Source organism: Muntiacus reevesi, chromosome 3, assembly GCF_963930625.1.
Source record: "Muntiacus reevesi chromosome 3, mMunRee1.1, whole genome shotgun sequence".
Taxonomy (NCBI): domain Eukaryota; kingdom Metazoa; phylum Chordata; class Mammalia; order Artiodactyla; family Cervidae; genus Muntiacus; species Muntiacus reevesi.
In genome coordinates, this window is record NC_089251.1 from 75,072,988 (window position 1) to 75,095,169 (window position 22,182).

The window sequence follows — 22,182 nt, forward strand, 5'->3', positions numbered from 1 at the left end:
AGGAAAAGGGATGTTTAAAAGAGATGGAGATAGGAAAATATAGCTCAGGTCAGATTTGAGGAGTAGTTAATAAAAGCAAACTTTCATGGAGTATATCCTCATTACCAGGCACTTAATTATATGAGGTTAGTACTATTAATATTACCACTTCTTTAAGTATACAAAGTCCCAGATGAGTGAGGTAAATTGCCTAAGATAATTCAACTGGTGAAACCAAGATTTGAACCAGATCTGTGACACTCCAAAACCTGAGCTCACAATTAAAAAGCTAGTTTGGAGCCAGATTTAAATGTAATCATAATGGTCTTTCAGATTAAGGGAATCATACCCTTAAAGACAGTCTGTGTTCAGCACAAAAATGTAGCAAGACTTGTGTTTTGTGTGCTTCTTAAGGAAAAAAAAAAAAGAGTATCTAGAATATGCTGTCTTTGGGTGTTCTTATGTATCATCACATGGAATTAGACTCTGTCTTTCCTCTGGGAAAAACATTATTCCTAAAAAAAAAAAAAAAACAACAAACAAAACATTATTCCTCCGATAAAGGAAACTTTGCCTTTTTTATTTTATTGAGGGTTCTGTAGGAAATGGATTCTTCATGTAGAGTATGCAGAATTTTATGCTGTTATGCTGCAAATACGATGTTTTGTGAGTACTGCACCCAAAATAATTCCTTTTGTTATGTTTTTTTTGGAATGAAACATGTACATTTCAAAATAAGCAGCTTGATAGTGACAGTGTTTGGTCACCATCATTTTAAGAGAAGAGGCGGATGAAGAGCAGCAGTAGCATATTCATCCTAGAATTGTACTCACTTCTGCCAGAAAATGTTTTTAAGTAGGTGAGAGAGTGTAAGAAATAATGCAAGGTTTTCAATAAATGTCAATTTAAAAACATAGTAAGAAAATCCCTATTAGAGAAGGTGTAAGAACATGGGATTAAAAATCTACTATTGCCACAGATAGATTTTATTTCAGTATTCCTTTGAACCCGTTCTGTTCTCAATCTTTTACTTATTTCAGGATTGCTCACATTTAGCTAATGTGTCCTACTTCACTGAAAAAATTCAGAGTCACTTTCCTGAGATTATCTCCCTATCTTTACTCATTCTGTCCCACACTTTCCCAAGCTACCCTTCCATCTCCTGATTCTATTTCTCTTTATAAAATGTTATGACTGTCTCTTGTATCTTAATGTCTCCATCATTTATTGCTTTTGTTTTGCCCCCCAGACCTATTGCTGTTCTAGTCTCCCATTCTTCACTCCCTAAAAGCTCAAAGAAGCAGCCACTTTTTGTCTTACTTCCTCTTAGAACTTCTGTCTCAATGCTCCTTCTTTTCATTGCCAAACATCTCAGAATAATTATCTGCCTCTAATTTTCACTGCTTGTTTTCTCCCAGCCTTTATAGATTGGCTTCTGTCCTTACCACCCTGGAATCACTCTCTCAACAAATAACCTCCTAATTGTCAAAAAGTGCCCTCTTTCTGTCCTTAAACCACTTAACCTATTCTGCTACTTTTGACTCCAGTAGCTTACTGATCTTCCATGACTGTTTTCATGTTCCATCCTCTCTGACTTCTCTTCTTCCTCTGGCCCTCTCAATGTAGATATTCTTCAAGTTTTTACCTTATTCACCTTCTTCTTTTATTCTTTATTTTCCTCTGATTGAGTGCATCCACTCCTATGACTGTCTTCATCTCTCACCCCTCCACTGCCAATTCCAGTCGTGCATTTCCACATCTCTAGTCTAGCTAGGCTTTTCTTCTAAACTCTAGCTCTTCCTTTCCATTTGGCTGTGAGAGATTTTCTCAGGAATATCTTAGCAACTCAAACTCAATATATCTAAAAGTACAACTTGTATCCTCTTTTTCCCTACATTTATAACTCCCTCTTCTCCCATCAGTCCTCGCACTAGCCCTATACAAAAACAAGACAGACAAATAAACAAAAACCTTGGTGTTCCCTTCTTGTTCCATGATGAATGGTTAATGGCACAACTGTCTTTCCATTAATCATAGCTAGAATTAACAAATTATTCACTTATTCATTAAACATATACCTTCCAAGTGATTGCCTGCCATATTCCAGGTACTGTTCTGCAATCTTGATTACATTCAAAGATCCCTGCTCTCAAGGGCACAGACAGTAGACAATAAGCATAATAAATAAATCGTATGATAAATGTGATAAGAACAGTGGGGAAAAAAGGGAAGAGCAGAGTAATGGGGACCAGGATTACCAGGGTTATGGATAAGAACCTGCAAACTTAAGTAGGGTAGTCAGGGTAGACCAGATTGACAAGGTGACATTTTGAGCAAAAGTCTTGATGGAAGTAAAGGATTTAGCTGTGCATGCAGATGTCTGAGGGAAGAGTGTTCCAGGAAGAGGGACCAGACAGCATAAAGGCCCTAATGTGGGAGCTGGCCCGGCAAGGTCAAGGAATAGCACGGAAGCCAGGATGGCTAATGCAGAGTGGGCAAGGGAGAGAAAAATAGGAGATCTGGTCAAAAGGGCATTGGGAGGCTATTATAGGGACTTGGCCTTAATTCTGTGAAGTCAGGAGCCACAGCATTGTTTTATGCTGAAGAGTGGCATGTTCTGATTTATACATTTAAAGGATCCATTGTTTGCTGAATTAAGGGGACATGAGACGTCGTGGTTGAAACAGGTAGACCAGTTAGACTAAGTGCAGCAATCCAGGTGAAAGCTGGTGATGATTGAGACTAAGATGATGGAAGAGTTGGTGAGAAGTTGTCAGATTCTAGGTATGTTTTTAAAGCAGAGTCAATATTATTTGCTGACAGATTGAATGAAGGGTATGAAAGACAGTAATTGTAAATATGAATGACAAAAATAATGTCTCTTCCTGGAACAGAGACACTGGAAGATGAAGTGGAAACTTGTAATGGAGGGGAATGGGGAAGAGAGAAGTTAAAGAACTAAACTTGGGTCACCAGGCCTCCCTCTCAGTGATTTCTCCTCATGCCATGGCTTTAAGACACAGGTTCACATGGTATTATTTATTTAATAAAAGAATGAAAGATAGAAATAAAGAATGAAAGATGACTATATAGGAGAAGACTGAGGAAATAGAACTAATTATATTTAGGAGTTGATGATTTTAATAGAGCAAAATGAAGTGTCTAGCTTCCAATTTAAATATTTTTTTCTTCGGTCCAAACTGGCTGAGGTCAGTGTAGTTGTGTGAGCAAAACTGTTGCCAGAAGGTCTCAGTCATCCTTTCTGCCATTGTGTTGAGTAAATGCTTCTCTTAGAATCCTTTGTGGATCAGAGGGGTTTTATGACCTTCCCATGTTGAATCCCATGCCTTCATAGAGTACTATGAATGGAGTGCAGGACTTCCTAGATTTTACAGACTAGAAACATTCTGGTCTCTCATTCTTCACTCCTTAAAAACTAAAAGAAGCAACCACTTTTTATCTTAATTCCTCCTAGAACATCTGTCTCGATGCTCCTTCTTTTCATTGACCATGAAAGAGTGTTATTTCCCACTTTCTGCCATCATCCAGAAATTGTCACAATGCCTCCATGTGTGAGTGATTTCATCATTTTGGCTATTGTGGGCCATGAATAAAATTGCTGCTGTGAGTAGAATGAAGCCAAAAAGCAGTCTGTGGAGGGGTTGCTACTTCCCCCACGCCTCCTCTGTTTTTGTCCTGCTATTCTGGTTGGTCAGGAGAGCCAAAGGCAAGTATCTGATTTCCCCTTTTTCTTAAATAAGGTGCCAGGAGGCAGTGCTTTGTGCTGAGATTATGCTGATTTGTACACGTCACACTGAGACCTGGCCCTCTCCCAAAGAATCTGCTGCATTAAGAATTTGATTCACTCCAGATAGCTAAGCTTGAAAGTTGTTATGTTCTTGGTTTAACTTGAAAAATGCCAGGAAATTTAATGTCAGGATTGTCACTCAGCACTCATTTTGATAAAGCTTTAGCTAGTAGTTAATTGTTATTTCTGTTTTGGTCATCAGGGAACATTTTTAAAAGGTTAGTTTCTAGCAGGAATATGGCATATGGCACCAAAGTGATAGACTAGCAAAGTCATATATCAAGGGATGATTTACATCAGTATCTGCACTATTAATAATGTGATATTTATTTTATTACTGCTGATATTCCTATTTCTGACCCTTAAGATCAGTGTGGAGAAGTATGTTTTCAGAGAGTAAACAACTACCAACTTAAAATTCAGGTCTGGAACAGGAATAATCATTTAGCCTCACAAAATATTTTCTTGAGGACAGGAGATCTGTACAAAAGCTAATCCATGTTTATTCTTCATTTATGGGGGGAAAAAAAACTTGTGTTGGATTTTTGAGACCAGAAGTTGATCAGAGGGTACAGACTTCCAATTATAAGATGAACAAGTTCTGGGGATACAATGCACAGTGTGGTGATTTATAGTTAATATTCTATTATAAACTTGAAAGTTGCTAAGAGAGTAGATCTTAAGTGTTCCATCCTCAAAAAGGAATGATAATTATGTGACACGATGAGGGTATTAAGCTAAGGCTGTGGTGGTAATCATTTTGCAATTATAAGTCTATCAGATGTACACCTTAACTTACAAGTTTAATTTGTACACCTTAAACTTATACAGTGTTATATGTCAATTATATCTCAGTGAAGCTGATGAAAGAAAGGCCTACAAAAGTAGAACTAACTCAACAAGGAATGGATCCCAACTATTGCTCCTGAGCTAAAAGCAGTTGGGGGCGTAGGAGCTAGAGAGTCCCTGTGGAGATCCTGCCTTGTCACTGCCGTGGAGCTAACATAAGTCAAACTAGAGAGCTAGACGGCCCATGCTGAAGACCTTTAATGACTGAGCACGTCTCAATCTCTATTTCTTTCCCATTCCTGTTCAAGGATTGAGCACCTCTGAACTTTTTTTCTTTTTAGTCTTGCTTTCAGAGGTTTTATCACATTCTTCCCAACTTTAGCTTTCTGCCCAGCAAGAAGCCTTCTAGCTAATAAAGCAGCCGTAATACAGGAAGTTGAGGTTGTTTTTATTTAAAAACAAAACAAAATGGCTGCAGTAGAACATTGGTATTCATAGCTTCAACTGTGAGCAACCCGGAGGGCCCCTGACTTGTGGTGATTCGTAATTTTCTGAGGGTAAGTCACTTAGTTTAATGAGCATGTCTGACACACCTCCTACATCTAAAATTCACCACAGCTTTATTCAGCATTTGCATGCCAACTAACTTCGACAATGATAAAAACAGATTTTCTTGTGGGAGACTTGCCTGAAAAGAAACCCAGCTACAAATGCTGTAAAATAAATGAAGATTAGGTAAACAGACCTAAGAAGTTATTTGTAAGTTTGAAAGATCTTAAATTTTTCTGGACTTGCCTCACAAGAGTTGGCAGCATTCAGACATGAAAATTAAGGCAGAATCTTCTCTGGCTTTTGATAAGTGATGTCTTAGGGTGTGTATCAATTACTGCACATTAACTTCTTCTATGGGGCTATGATTAGACAATATCATATTGCCTTTTCATAAAGAAACATAACATCACAAAAGAGAGACCAAACCTAAAATACAAAGATCATAAAAAGGACAGATTACTGAAAGCAATTTTTGGTGTTTGTTTTTTCCTTGTTAGTACTCTAGTTAAATACCCAGATAGCTTACTATAATTCCCAGGAAGTAGCATTCATCATATTTTTGAAAGTGCTTTCATACAAGAGAAAGATGATGAAAGAGATTCTACCCACTGGAGAATCAGATGACCAGGATGTGGGATACTTAGGAGCTGACTGTCGTGTCTAATGTCTTACTCAGTGTTCTAACACACACCACATGACGTTTTGGCCAAGCCTGGCAGAGGTAGATAGGAAGTTGAAGAACCTGAGATAGTACCTGACTTCCTGCTAACTTACTCTGGAGGCAGAGCCGTGCCAGACTGCCTAGGTTCAAATCAAGTTATTCAACCTCCCTATATGTCATTTTTCTTATCTGTTAAATGAGGATAATGTTACCTGTCTCTTTGGGTGAGAGATGTGAGAATTGGTCCATAAAGAAAGCTGGGCACTGAAGAATTGATGCTTTCGAATTGTGCTGGAGAAGATTCTTGAGAGTTGCTTGGACTGTAAGGAGCTAAAACTAGTCAATCCTAAAGGAAATCAACCCTTGAATATTCACTGGAAGGACTTTTGCTGAAACTGAAGCTTCAGTACTTTGGCCGTCTGATTCAAAGAACCAACTCATTGGAAAAGATGCTGATGCTGGGAAAGATTGAAGCTGAAAGGAGACGGGGGCAACAGAGGATGAGACAGTGAGATCATTGACTCAATAGACATGAATTTGATCAAACTCTGGGAGACAGTGGAAGACAGAGGAGCCCGGCTTGCTGCAGTCCATGGGGTCACAAAGAGTTGAACACAACATAGCGACTGAACAATAGCAACTTGGGATGGCAAGACTAAATGTATATAGAATTCTTAGCACCTGGGAGAAAGTAAGCTGTTATTACTGCTATAGTCATTGCTGTTATTTTTGTTGTGATAAAGAAGGGGCTGTCCAGTTGAGTCATAAAAGAAAACGGGAGCAGGGCTGATTTACAGCTGTTAGTTGCTCAGGAGAAAAAAAATGTTTTACTGTGTGATCCAGATATAATTAAATTATAATTTAACATTGTTAATTAATGTTAACACTGGGTCCTGGAACTGGAAAAACACTGCTTTCTCTCCTGCGTGTCTGGAGAAACCTTGTAGTCAATGAGAGGGCGTTGCCAGCCGCTTCCGTCTGTTCCATCTCCAGCATATTTGCCCTTCTCCTTCTCCCCTTCTCATCTCTTCTTCAGGTTTAGATCGCTTGGTCTGGAGCCTGAAACTCAGTCAGGTATTGATTTAGTCTCCCATTATCCCCTTTCCCCCCTTCCTGTCCCCATTCTCACTGTGGATTTTAATCTTAGCCTGGCTTCTGACTCTATGTGTGACCATAAGCAAATTTCTTTGACCTCAATTGCCCAGCCTTTAAATGGAATAAAAATGGCTCTGCCCATTCAGAGGACAACTGGAGAGATTTGTGGAAAGGGCAGGTGTTGAACATTTTCAAATTTCTTGAAAGAAGGATTCCTGGATAGGATGGATTTCGTAGCATAAAGGCTATTTCCCAAAGGAAGAAAGTTCTTTATTCCAGTACATGGAGTTTATCCCCTAGTAGTGTCAGAGCTTTTTCATTTCAGCTCTGCTATCACGAGCCTGTATGTTTTTTAAAATACTGTTTTTTAATTTGCCCCCCTCTCAAATATTCACAGGCACTAATCCACGTTATGGCTTTACAGACAGTAAATTAAATTATATGAATTCTGAACACAGTGCTTTTGAGTTGTAGAGAGTCTGCAGCCTTTGAAACCACTAACTTAATTTTGTACAACTCTTATTCAGTAACTCAAAAAGAGCCAAACTTTTTCCCTTTGAATTTGGTTTAAAAAATAATAATAAATTACTCCCAGGCAGTGGTACTATGTGCCAGATTTCATCTGGGGCCTAGATCTCCTGTCTACATTGAAAGTCTCCCAGAGTTGAGCAGGAAGCAGTGCTAATGAAGATGTGGTGTATAACAGATTTTACCTTAGCCACAGCCTTGTGGTCTCTGCTGTGTGACTTTAGGCTGGTCACTTAATCTGTATGAGTTTAAATTTATCTGCAAATCTGTATCCACAGTAAATTTATGAGAGAATTAAATGAAGTCATCTTTACTGAGCACTTTCAAAGTATTTGTCTACATGTAAAATCCTACCTCTAAAACAGCAGATATAAGTGGAAGATGATGAATTCTGATATACTGTCGTTACTTAAATTAGACTAAGCTCATTCAGGGCAAAGGCTCTGTTATCATGTTTCATAGAGTCTTCTTCCACAGTAAATAAATATTTATTGAGAAAAACTGGATGATTTTCTAAATTATTTTTAATTCACTTCAGCGTTTTGTCACATGCCTTTGAAGAGCCTTGATTTAAACAAATCTTTATCATTTGAAGATGTTGTGTGTGTGTGTATGAGTGTGTTTAAAACAACACAGACTCAATGGAAAGAGGATGATCAAACTGAGCAATTGGGTTGTTGGGGTTTTTTTCTGTGGTGGTTTTTTTTTTTTTTTTTTTTGATGAGGGATTATTGTTTTAACAAGTATAAGAAAACTGATTTTCCTTTGTCACTTATAAATTTATTTCTAAGACAGGATTTTAGAAATCTTTAGAGCAGTAATCATAACATTTTCAATATATGATGCCTTCCATTTTTATATTTTCATGTGCATTTGGCTGTATGTATATATACATACATTGGGTTTTTTAAAATTATAGCTTTAATTATATCATAATCACACAGTATATCATCCTGTGGTTCTGAAATAGGAAAACCTACATAAAAATCAATGCTGCTTATTCTTTGTGGTATTGGTTACTATTTCTCTGATCTTAGGTATTTTGTAACTGCATGTCTTCTTCAGCTATTTCTAAAGAGATCATTCTAATCTTAGATTTTAGAGGCTGTCTATATAAGCACACTTTAACTGTTTTCTTTTTTTAACAAAATTCATTCCTTTTACTAAACTGCTAAAATAAAATAAAACCATTTTCTAAGGATATGTTCTCCCACAATTAATGCAGCGTGCATCAAGTATCCAGCCTCAATGCATGTGTAACAGACCTTTGAAAAAGGAGGAAACATTTACTAAGTTTTTCAGAAGTTAGAAGCAGGTTAACAGTCTGATGCGTATAAACCAAGTCTTTTGGAAGACAGACTGCCTTCCTTAATCTGTGGTAGTTTCTTTTTGGTTCTTGTTTTTTTTCTGCTGCTCATAGATACAAGAATGTGTTTAGATGCAAGAAGTACTCCAATGACACTCTAAATGGTACCAAGCAATAACACTAAAAGTGCCCCCCTGCTACCCAAAAAGTTTTCAGAAATACCTTGGTTACCCTTTCTGAAAGGGGTACATTTTTTCAAAAGTTTATCTGCAGTGTGTAAGTTTTCAAAAGCTGTTACATTCTTATGAAAAATTACTTGCTGTAACTTTCTGTGGTTGATGATGCGCTAACAAAAACCATTTCAGTATTACCTTCACTAGATACCTGCTAGCTTATGAGCCCAATAGGTTGTTCCATGGGCTTCTCTGTAAATGCCCTCTACTTGAATTTACCATTACTTGTGGATTTTACATCAGTGAAGATTTTGAAGGATTCTGGCCCAGTTCAGTATCTTGGTTTAATAGAGGTTAGAAATTTGAAAAGATTCTTTGATGATGATTAAAGTGCAGTTCACACTGCCACCCCTTTGATTTGAGTGCTGAAACAGCAGATGTGGTAAAGCCACACTGCTCTAAGCAAAACTGAAGTGTGCTGCTCCATGCTTACCTCGGTGAGTTCAGCTCCCATAGGTAGCGTCAAGGAGGAGTGAATTTCCCTCCTTTGCCATGTTGGAATTTACATTGTCTTTAATATAAAGCAATACATTTTAAATACTTAGAGTCTGTGGATTTCAGTATAACAAACTGAACTTTTCATTTGTGTCCTACCGCTTGCTCAATAATCACAATCACAGGTAAGAAGGCCAGGTTACCTCTTTTGTTTTAAATTGTTGAATGTCTGTCTACCTGTATTACAGATGATGCTCTCTGCTTTATCTGTAACTACTTTTTCTAAAATGACTATGCTTTTGCATTTATTGGTTTACTGATATGATTACTTTAAGACTGAGTAAAACCAATGGATAAAAATAAACAAGTATGAAAGTCTCTTTTAAAAGTATCCAGCGTGGATGGACAACTAGGAGTACTTTGCCCTTGTAGCATGGCTCTTTGTGGAGCCTTAAATCTTGTGTGTGTAGCCCACAAAGCACATGTTAATATTAAGTTGTTTTTAAAGTGATGGAGTTGCATCACCATGATTTTTCTGTGCTCTGTGGGATATCATGTTGCTTTAATGTAATGAGTCCTGGCCTCCTAAATTTCTTTCTCCATGCTGGAAATGATTACATAAAACTGAATGGCTATATCTGAAGTCTAATGAATCTTGAGAATTTCTTATTCTTCAAGAAAAACATTACAGACTTTTCTTATTCTTTGAGGAGGAGAACTTGCATTTGTAACAAGTTTCTGTTGAAGATATCAGCGATTTTACGTTTTATATAGCATTCTGTTTCAAAACCAAGCAGCCTCTCTCGGCTGCAAGGTCTGTGTTTTAACTTTGTGCAGATGTGTGCTAAAAGAACATGATGTGCTTATTTGTTGCATTTATGCTACTTTCTTACTTTAAGTAAGATGGATGAAATTACATATTAAATAGAAACAGCAGCTCAGACAGCAGTCCTTAGCAAACTGAAAAAGCCTTTCAGAGACAGTGAAGAAAATGAGACTATGATTTTAATAACCCGTGGACTTTTGAGAGAACTGTCTACTTAAATACATTTATATAATAATTTCTCCGTTGGATTCGTCAATGTTAACTCTCTAATGTTTAAAACTAATCTGTCATTAAATCGTGTTGGTGAAATGTTACCCAAAGTATTGTTTTATATCTTAACCAAATATAACACTTTAATTTCGACATAACTGCAGTTATAAGCAGACATACACTGATGTGTCTAGCATGAAACTCCAGTTAGTGAAAATAGCTATATGGCCTTGGGCAGGTTATTTAACTTCCCTAAAGCTCAGTTTTCCCTTTCTGTATGATGTGATACCTACCTTTTAGGATTATTGTCAAGATTAAATGAGAACATCTATCAAGCACTATTTTTTCAGAACATGTTCACTCACATTCTAGTTCTAAGCTTCATAAAGTACATTGTTTTTATATGATACTTCTGAGCCAGAAAGTACTTTGTGTTGAGTATTTCTTATTTCTAAAATGAAGCCGTATGGTGGATATTATTTATCACACTTGATTCTAGAGTAAAAATTTAGAATAATGTAGAATAAGTTATTCTTAGTGTAAAGAACACATGTTTCTTAAGTGGCTACTGAGCAAAAAACATTGTTTCCTATGGTTTACAATTGAATATTTTTGAAATTAAAAAGAGGTCAAACTCAATGCTATTCCCCATTCATTTTATAGCCTCCCTCTTGTTAATTTCCATTTTCTGCAACCCTGTTGTAACTTTAAGAAAGTTTTCAAAATAAAAAAGCATCTGACTGTGTTGCATAGACATTTAAAAATAGGGTTGATCAATACTGAAGCATTAGCTTGGAGTACAATTTGGTGCTTTTTTATTGATTTTAATTACCAGTGCCCTCAGGCTTATGTGTGTGAGGATGAAAATGATATATGAAATATGCACCCAGGTTAAACAGACCAATATTCTTTGTGCATCTGCAGCCACTATAAACAGAATCCTTTATATGGAAGTGACTTTAGTATCAGTTAGTTACATGTACACGCACACAAAACCTGAAGTCTCCAAGTGGCCTCCTGAGTGAGTGTTTTTGCTATTGAGGCCAAGATATGTGCAATACTTTGGGAAGTTTCTTTTAGTTACTTTATAAAATGCTGTTCAAGTTTATTATGAATCTTCAACCCACAAATACACTTTTTTGACCTTTTATTGGTTGGTTGTAAGCCAGAATCTTAGGGATTTGAAAGATGTTCTGCTGAATAGCCAGTTGCAGACCAATCAAACCAAGAGGGTAAATACCAGGGAAGTCTGCACAGCACGGCCGGTATTATTTGGGAAGTTGTGCAGGGAAGTTGGCTGCGGGCAGAGGTTGCCATGTGTCATCTGCCCCGTCAGTCAGAGCTGTAGCAGCTGTTGCCTGTCACCAGGGCTGTTATGTGCTACTAACAGACACCTGTCAGCACTAAAGGTACCACTGCCTGTCCATGGGCCCAGGAAGCCACGGACACACAGACATGAAGTGTGCAACTCACTGGCCGCCAGCTGGGATGGAAGCTCATTTAAAAAAAAAAGGAGCCCAAGTGCTAACTCCCTAGTCTTTCATGAGACCCTTAACCAAAATATATTAAGGAAAATAGGTTGGATTTTCATCAGTCTGCTTTTGACTGAAATTACAACTTTGGAAATGTAGGATGATTACACATTTGAACTCAAAGAGATACCCTCATTAAATAAGAGATGAGAGAGTTTCTCCACTAGATAACAGACTCACTACCTGATTATCACTAAAGAGCCCTTCTCTAGTTGAACACAACAGTGGGGGCGTGGAAAGACTGGCAATAACAAGCATTCCTTCTGTGATCATGCAGTAACCTAGCAAATAAGACACATCCCAATTCTAATCATAGACAAGCGTCCAACAGTTTCTTTTTCCCCTGCCTGTATTCCAGAGACATCCTTAGAGGAAAGGATTTGGGGACATTAGGATCACTATCTATCTGATTACTGTGTTGACATTTTTAAAGAGGCATTAATCATAGGAAATGGAAGTTAACGATGTAGAAAAGTACACAGCCAAGGATAATCAAGAAAGTAAGCTATAGCCTAATATTCAGATGAAATTGAAGGGAAATTCATCTTTAACCCTTTGGTTTTTTTCTTGATTAACTCATTACTGAACTCCAAAGCTAAATAATTGAGAGGCAACTAAACAAACATGGGGAATGGTAAACATAGCAAAGGGAAATTGAGAAAGGCAAATAGTCTCCTAAATATTATAGGTATGTAATATATAAAGTAATATTCACCTTTGGTTCAGTTCAGTCACTCAGTCATGTCGGACTCTTTGCAACCACATGAACCACAGCACGCCAGGCAGTCCTCCTTGTCCATCACCAACTCCTGGAGTTTACTCAAACTCATGTCCATCAAGTCGGTGATGCCATCCAGCCATCTCATCCTCTGTCATCCCCTTCTCTTCCTGCCCCCAATCCCTCCCAGCATCAGGGTCTTTTCCAGTAAGTCAACTCTTCACATGAGGTGGCCAAAGTACTGGAGTTTCAGCTTCAGCATCAGTCCTTCCATTTTACACCCAGGACTGACTCCTTTAGGATGGACTGGTTGGATCTCCTGCAGTCCAAGGAACTCTCAAGAGTCTTCTCCAATACCACAGTCCAAAAGCATCAATTTTTCGGCACTCAGCTTTCTTCTCAGTCCAACTCTCACATCCATACATGACCACTGGAAAAATCATAGCCTTGACCAGACAGACCTTTGTTGGCAAAATAATGTCTCTGCTTTTTAATATGCTATCTAGGTTGGTCATAACTTTCCTTCCAAGGAGTAAGCATCTTTTAATTTCATGGCAATCACCATCTGCAGTGATTTTGGAGCCCAAAAAAATAAAGTCTGACACTGTTTCTACTGTTTCCCCGTCTATTTCCCATGAAGTGATGGGACCAGATGCCATGATCTTAAGTTTTCTGAATGTTGAGCTTTAAGCCAACTTTTTTACTCTCCTCTTTCACTTTCATCAAGAGGCTTTTTAGTTCCTCTTCACTTTCTTCCATAAGGGTGGTGTCATCTGCATATCTGAGGTTATTGATATTTCTCCCAGCAATCTTGATTCCAGCTTGTACTTCAATCAGCCCAGCGTTTCTCATAATGTACTCTTCATATAAGTTAAATAATCAGGGTGACAATATGCAGCCTAGATGTACTCCTTTTCCTATTTGGAACCAGTCTGTTGTTCCATGTCCAGTTCTAACTGTTGCTTCCTGACCTGCATATAGGTTTCTCAAGAGGCAGGTCAGGTGGTCTGGTATTCCCATCTCTTGAAGAATTTTCCACAGTTTGTTGTGATCCACACAATCAGAGGCTTTGGCATAGTCAATAAAGCAGAAATAGATGTTTTTCTGGAACTCTTTCAGTTTTTTGGTGATCCAGCAGATGTTGGCAATTTAATCTGTGGTTCTTCTGCCTTTTCTAAATCCAGCTTGAACATCTGGAAGTGCACAGTTCACATATTGCTGAAGCCTAGCTTGGAGAATTTTGAGCATTACTTTACTAGCGTGTGAGATGAGTGCAATTGTGTGGTAGTTTGAGCATTCTTTGGCATTGCCTTTCTTTGGGATTGGAAATGAAAACTGATCTTTTCCAGTTCTGTGGCCGCTGCTGAGTTTTCCAAATTTGCTGGCATATTGCGTGCAGCACTTTCACAGCATCATCTTTTAGGATTTGAAATAGCTCAGCTGGAATTCCATCACTTCCAGTAGTTTTGTTCGTAGTGATGCTTTCTAAGGCCCACTTAACTTCACATTCCAGGATATCTGGCTCTAGGTGAGTGATCACACCATCATGATTATCTGGGCCATGAAGATCTTTTTTGTACAGTTCTTCCGTGTATTCTTGCCACCTCTTCTTAATATCTTCTGCTTCTGTTAGGTCCATACCACTTCTGTCCTTTATTGAGTCCATCTTTGCATGAAATTTTCCCTTGGTATCTCTAATTTTCTTGAAGAGATCTCTAGTCTTCCCCATTCTGTTGTTTTCCTCTATTTCTTTGCATTGATCACTGAGGAAGGCTTTCTTATCTCTCCTCGATATTCTTTGGAACTCTGCATTCAAATGGGAATATCTTTCCTTTTCTCTTTTGCTCTTCGCTTCTCTTCTTTGCACAGCTATTTGTAAGACCTCCTCAGACAACCGTTTTGCCTTTTTGCATTTCTTTTCCATGGGGATGGTCTTGATCCCTGTCTCCTATACAATGTCACAAACCTCCATCCATAGTTCATCAGGCACTCTATCAGATCTAATCCCTTAAATCTATTTCTCACTTCTACTGTATAGTCATAACGGATTTGATTTAGGTCATACCTGAATGGTCTAGTGGTTTTCCCTACTTTCTTCCATTTAAATCTGAATTTGGCAATAAGGAGTTCATGATCTGAGCCACAGTCAGCTCCTGATCTTGTTTTTGCTGACTGTATAGAGCTTCTCCATCTTTGGCTGCAAAGAATATAATCAATCTGATTTCAGTGTTGACCATCTGGTGATGTCCATGTGTAGAGTCTTCTCTTGTGTTGTTGGAAGAGGGTGTTTGCCATGACCAATGCGTTCTCTTGGCAAAACTCTATTAGCCTTCTCCCTGCTTCATTCCATACTCCAAGGCCAAATTTGCCTGTTATTCCAGGTGTCTTGACTTCCTACTTTTGCATTCCAGTCCCCTATAATGAAAAGGACATCTTTTTTTATTCACCTTAAGATTATGTAATTGAGGTCTTCCTTGGAGAGCTTCCATTTGGGGAGGAAGTCACTTTTTGATAATCCTCTCATCCTTTTTCTCTTGACTTCTGAATCCTTAATATACTTGATATGATTTAGTCCATGTGAGGCATAACCTTTGATGGAATTGGAGATTTCTTAGGTTGAGCATATGCTTGCACAGGTTGCACTGTCATGGGTACACAGAAGTAAAGAACAGAGAAATGGCATATGGATAAAGTGATTTGTTTGTCAAAAGCTGGCAATCCTTATTGGGTAAAATGCTGGATTTTGATAGCAGCAATTCATTGTTTGCCTAATAGCTAACTTAAATGCAAAGAAAAGTTTTCCTAACTGAAATTTGGAGAAACATGAAGCAAATATAGGTATCTTATTTAGAAAATATATCTGGCACTAAAGTCTAATGAACATTGCACTGTAAAATGTTTCTGATGCTGATTCTGAGCAGGAGCTTCTTTGGAAAGTAACTCAAAAACCTCAAATCATCCCCTTCTTTTTTTCTCCCAAGACAGATCATCTTTATGGCATGGGGCACATGGTAGACTTTCAGTAAAGACCAGTTGATTGATGAATGGATCTGAGATGAATAGGAGTGATCTATATAAGGAGACTGGAAAATAAGTAATATTATTAATATTTGGTGGGGGTTCTTGTTTTTCTTCCTCTGTAGGTTTTTGTCATTCGTTGGAGGGACACTGTATGAGATTGGAAAGCCAGAAATGCAGCAAAAATTAGATTCATTCCTTGAAAAAGAAGGAATAGAGAAAACTGCAGAAAGATTGCAAACAACAGTACACACCTTACAGGTCATCGTAGATGGCCTTAGCCAGCCTGAGAGCTTTGACTTTCGAACAGGTAAACAATGAATGTGAATATCTTTCACTTGTGTAGCTCACAGTGATCCTACACCACAGGATCCTCCGTTCTGTCTTTCTCTCCATGAGAAAACTAGAGCGCAGTGACCTTCCTTCAAAGTCACTGAAGCTAGTAAGCATCCAGAGCCGAAGTTGAGGCCAGGTCTCCAGACTCCTCCTCCCAGGCTTATTTCCCATCACACTAGGCTAAACACATCATGCATGTGCTGCCATGTTCATGGAGACACACATTTTTCATAAACCTTTTGTAACTGTTTTTACCTCGTAAGAGTCAGAAGTCCAAGGTAAAGCATTCAGTTCACAAATTAAAGTGAATCTTCTTTCTAAGTTATAGCCTTCCAAGTTCTTGGATTCTATATCAGTGAACACTGAAGAAAAAAGATACTATCTCACTGTTGATTTTCCTTCTAATTAAAAGTCTCATGGCTTTCAGCACAGGTAGATGGGGAACGAAGTTTAAGGGCCATAGTTGTTGAGAGCAATGACCCGGTGAGAAGGAATTAAGGTATCAAATGACCTACTTCCCAAGGAAATTTGACTAGGACACCCTGAGATTTAAATGAATCTGTGCTTGTCTCACATCATCTTTATGATACCATGTTTACAGCTTGGCTCATTTCATGCTGGGTTATGCTGTGTTGAGGTGGTTTCTTTGAAAAGGTTTGGGGGAATTTGTGTTCATCTGTCAAGCTCAATGTACCATTCCCTCAATAGCTGTGTAAATTTGAAATTAATTTTAAGATTGGAGAAAAATAAAATGAAACATAGAGTAAGACCTGTGCCAAAAATGTAGGAGTAGAAGCCTCGTGGGTGGTCCATCCAAAGCAAATCCCTCACCCTTTGCAGTTATTCTTAGGTGTGAATTCCATAGGTGTTGTCTAGCAGTGAGCAGTGGTTTTCAAGCAGGGTGGGAGTGCTGTCCCTAAAACCACTACATTAGAAGGTTGGCAAATATGCTCTGTTCTGGCTTTTCTTGTCCATCTTTGTTTTTTCAGTCTTGATGTTGATTGTTCCATGATCTCAGTTACACTGTAGACTCAGCACAAAGATCAGCACTCAGATTACACAGCTGATTTAGACAACCAACAGCTCAGTTGGTCTTTACCTGATGATGCCTCTAGTTGAACAGAAACATACACCTGGGCTCTGAATTGAGCTTACCAGTTTCTGCAGTATTTATCAGTGTTTCAAGTGAAATTTCAAATAGATCTCTTTGGAACTGACTTTTGCCCTAGCATAAGTCACAGGTTTCTAGATGTTTGAGAACTTTTATTTTAACACTAAATACATCAGGAAGAAAAGCAGACAGTCATACGTTTAAATGAGCAGATAGTATTTTGAATGTTTCTGCATTTATGTTACATCTCTTTTTTTCCCTCCATTTTCTCAAAGTTACTTCCTTTCTTGCCTCATTCTTTCTTTATACTCATCCTGTCTTCTGTTTTTCTGGTGATATAATCAACTCTATGTTATTAACACTCTGGTCGCCAGTTAGTTTCCATAAATTGTGTTCATCAGAAGCAACCTGGTGACAGGGACTGAGCGTGCAGCCTTGGCAATCAAAGTGTTAAAGCTTGCCTGGCACATGGAGGCTTTTCTGATTTCTCAGTGGCCCAGGCTATGGTAAATAGTTCTTGACTCTGATTTCCCATGCAAACTTAAGCAGCTGATCAGAAACCCTTGGGGAATTGTAGTTGCTGGACCTCTGTAAGAAAGAGGGACAGTTTCTGAGTATAAAAACAATACTTGTGGGGCCTCAGAGACCATCCTGCCTCTGATCATGATCAACAACTTGGTTTCCCTTTGCTTTGACACAGTCCTTGCCCAGTGTAATGGCGTATTCAGTGGACTCTTTATTTTTGGAATTCACTCCTGAGCATCAGATAGAATTCTACACAATCAATTCTAGTGTTAGCATATTCCTTTTTTATGAGGAAAATGAGATTTAAGGTTTAAAGAGGGGGTTTGTTTTGTTTTAAAGGTAAAAAGTGGATTTTTTAAAAAAGAAAACCTTGATTTCAATATGGTTAGGCTGGGGGAGGGGAACCAAGAGGTGACCAGTTGTTAATACAAATGTAAAGGATAGTTTTAACAAGTAATCAGGATAAAGCCAACAGCTGTGGAGGAAAAGGAAATGGAATGGGTGGAGGGGAAAATGAGGTCTTAGTAAAAGGAGATCCAAGCATAGAATGTGTTCTTTGTTATTAGAATCAACATTCAGTAATCCTAGGAAAGGGGGCCAAGAGGAGCATGGGTAAATGGAATCCACAGATAATCCAAAAGCCCTGTTTCAATTGTTAGTTGTAACCTTCTCCATCATAAAACATTTGTTGTTGTTTTTGTTTTGCTTTAACTTAAGCCGTGATTCCTCTGCAGGCTTTGTGCCTGTCTTTGGTGGGGGTAGTGTTAATGAACAGAGAAATGTATCTGTACACAGGCACGAATGAGGGAAAGAGGGCTATAAGAACTCGAGAGTAGAGATCTGTGCTTCATCTTTGTTTCTTGAGTACCTGGTAGAGTGCTAATAGGAGTTAATAAGTGTTTTATGAATTGAATTGAAAGAGGAGAAAGGAGATAAGGTACTGGCCGATCTGGGTTTCTGAGCAATAGTTAATCAAGAGCCCATTCTTTTTGATTGGATAAATTTATTCAAAGTGGATAGGAATTGATCCTTAAGTTCAAATTTTGGGGGGAGAAGTGAGAAAGAACATTTAAATTTCACCACATTTGACTAAACATTTATGGATGTTCTACCCAGTTTAAATATTTTGAGAATTCAGTTACTTGGAGGAAAACTCCCACTCTTCTGTTAACAAGGGTCTTATTTTCTCAGTATTTGTGATTTAGCCTTGCATGTTCATTGAGCAAATGTATTTTCTCATCTCCTCTTCATAAAGAAAATAAGACACTCTTTTGAGGCCCTTGTGTATGGTGCTGATGTTCACAGGTTGGCAAGATAGAGTTTGAGGAGAAGATGGTGTTTGAGTAAACTTTCTTGAATTGTTTCTACTTTGCACATGCTGTTTCTCCAACTAGGATGCCTCTTCTCTGAAGGCAGGCCTATATCTTCAGCTCCTTTTATGTCTCCCCTCAATGCTTAATACTGGTCTGGGCACATAATTGATATGTATTCAATACTTACTCATTAAATTACGTTGTGTCTAACAATGCCTTATTATTTATACACACTGTCCATTTTCCCCTTTCGTTGTAGATTTCGATAAACCTGATTTCAAGAGAAGCATAGTCTGCTTGGAAGACCTGCAGGTTGGGACAGTTCTTACAGGCAAAGTCGAGAATGCCACCCTGTTTGGAATTTTTGTGGATATAGGAGTGGGGAGGTCAGGGCTGATTCCCATACGAAATGTAACAGAAGCGAAACTTTCTAAGACAAAGAAGAGAAGGAGTCTTGGACTGGGCCCTGGAGAAAGAGTGGAAGTCCGAGTACTCAACATTGACATTCCCCGATCTAGGATTACCTTGGATCTCATTCGGGTGTTGTGAGCGTGTCACTGATGGCCAGACAGTGGTTTTATTCCCTCACTTCTACAGGTTGGCAAGAATAAGTCAGATGTTTGTGAGCTCTGGCTGGCAGATGAGAAAGAACTCACTTAATATCAGAAGTATTTTCCAAACATTTTCCTTATTTTTCCTTTTGAATAAATAGAGAGCTAATTGCTTGATTTCCTTTCCCCTTAAAAAAAGCAGCTCACAGACACCTTTATGTGGCTTCATGTAGTAATGATTTTCTGACCAAAATTTTATTTTTTATAACTCATCTTTGAATCCTTTTCCATTTTGTATAATAGACTGTTTCACTTCTACTTGCCAACTTGCCTTGCTGGACTTATGTGGAGTTATCTTCTTAATTTAAATCATATAATGTTTCTTAATCCTCTCTTTTTATAGACTTTTTTTTTCTTAAATCAGGCCTTTTGGATTTGACTTGTGATTTTTCTCTTGCCGAGCAAACCAAAATATACCAATTAAACAGATCCTGATATGGTCATACTCATCAAGTGAATAGCTCAAATTATTTCTCAGAAAAATATATGTATTGATCTCTACAATAAAATGTTGTGGTTAGTGATTTTGTTTTTGCTGTGTTGATTCAGTGAATTATCTAAGAGTCAGTCTTGATTGAAGTAGATATGGCACATATTCATACAAATTTTGTATAAGCCAGCTGTGCCTTTAGGGAAAATGGAAGTCTCTAGAAATCCCAAGAATGACATTCTGTTTGACTTATCATAGAAAGGCATATTCTTTCATAAGCATAAATATTGAACTCCAAATGGGGATAGAAATGGCCCTCTCCTATAGATTGAATGTATCAGGTGTGAAGGGACAAAAAAACAAGTAGATAAAGCCAGTGACTCTTAACTCGCTCTTTTTTTGTTTTTCCCCAGTGGAGATGGTAAATATTAGCAGGATCATAGAGGGTAAAAATGATTTAAACAGAGCGCACACTGGACTGATACCTTGTCCATTCTGGCTGCTTGGTTTCCCTGAAGGAGTCCTTTACATAACAGATTAAGTACCTGGTTTTTGTTTTTGTTTTTTTAATGCATAATGAGTAGATGATTACTAAAGAGGGTGACCAGTCCTGCTTGTGTACCTGGGACAGTCAGTCCTGGTGAACCCTCATTGCCCTGTCATAATTTTAAAAAGTGCTTCTTTTTGTTTCCAAAGTGCCCCATTTTGTATAATGAATCATCCGATCATCTTTGTAGATTCTTTGCCGTCTGAGCTACCAGGGAAGCCCTTAATAGTACAGTCCCTTACAAAGTGGTAAATCGCACTATGTTTATTGATAGTTCTGCATGGTTCATGTTTCTCAAAATTTGCAGCCTTCCAACTGGTTTAAGTAGACCTTTTTAATGCCGTGGGTTCCTTAAAAGTATATAATGCAATTCCTCTTTGCCTGACGATTTCACTTCCGAAATGCTTTTTCTCTCTTTCTTAGTGGTCTTCAGCTAACAGTGGCTCTTAATGTTGTAACTTCAAGTTGGCCTTCCCGCTCACTCCTCCCTGTGTTCTTCCTAGTTCACAGTTTGTAGATCATTGATGAGTGATATGCGTCTGAAGAGTCTTATTCTGAAGCCTGCAATATAATTTCAAGCAAATGCTTTTTTTAAAAAAAATTGAGGTATAGTTGTCATATGACATTATGTTAGTTTCAAGCATACAAAATAATGATCTGATATTTGTATATATTGCAAAATGATCACAAGTAGTCTGGTTAACACCCGTCACCATACTTAGTCAAACAAATGCTTTCAGGGAAGGGGCCCTCTCCCTGGGCACTTTGAACACAGGAACCAGAGTGGTCAACAGTGTGACTCATCTCTGTTGACCTGGTAGCTAAGCCCTTGGAGACACAAGGGCTGTCCTGTTCAGCCCAAACATGGTAGTGCTCTGGGAGAAGAGGGCTCATTTCATTTATTTCAAAACTCCATAATGTAGCATGATGCTTGGTGGTCAGTATATTCAACTAGTTCTAATTCCTGTTCTACCAATAATCTACAATGTGCATTTAAGCTGGTACCTTTACGTCTCTGGGCCTTCTTTTCCCAAGTTTAAAACGGGGATGATGATAATAAAGCATTCATTTTTTCAAATTGTGTTGATGGCCTCCTATGTGCCAGGCATTGTGCTAGACACTGACTATACAATTGTTATAGAAAAATAGAGCTCCAAAAATGCCTTTATGTAGCTTGAAGTTTATTGAGGAAAAAAGAATCATTAAGAATCACATAAAAATATAAAATCACAAGCATGATAAGCAATATAAGAGTGACAGCATATAATAATGAGTTGACTTTTACAGAAAAGTTAGAAAATGTTTCAGTGAGGTTTAACTGAGATGTGAAAATGACCAGAAGTTAACTGGGGCAGATGTTTTATTGACCTCAACAAGAATTGTTTCTGATAAACGGTGGAGATGAAAGCCTTACTGGAGTGGGTTTGAGAGAGTGTAGGAGGAGTTAGATTGGACATAGGGAATATAGATAATTTTTTCAGGGTTTTTTTGCTGTAAAGGAAAAGCAGAAATAGAAGAGTGGCTGGAAGGGGAAAATGGAGTACAGGGAGAATTGTATCTTTTTTTAAAACAGAAGAAATAATAATATATACAAATAGAAAAGGTCCAGGAAAATTTGA

The 22,182-nt window shown here is 38.1% G+C and overlaps 1 protein-coding gene across 2 annotated transcripts in view; it reads left to right on the plus strand.

Annotated features, from left to right (window-relative positions):
- Positions 1–21,543, plus strand: part of SRBD1 (S1 RNA binding domain 1) — a 229,504-nt gene extending 207,961 nt beyond the window's left edge. The window contains exons 20-21 of one of the 2 annotated variants that reach the window (XM_065927372.1): positions 15,816–16,000; positions 19,235–21,543. In XM_065927372.1, the coding sequence (XP_065783444.1) occupies positions 15,816–16,000; positions 19,235–19,524 (475 nt within the window). In that variant the 3' untranslated portion in view covers positions 19,525–21,543. The remainder of the gene's footprint in view (positions 1–15,815; positions 16,001–19,234) is intronic. The other variant, XM_065927371.1, reaches the window with a different exon arrangement.
- Positions 21,544–22,182: the final 639 nt, after the last annotated feature.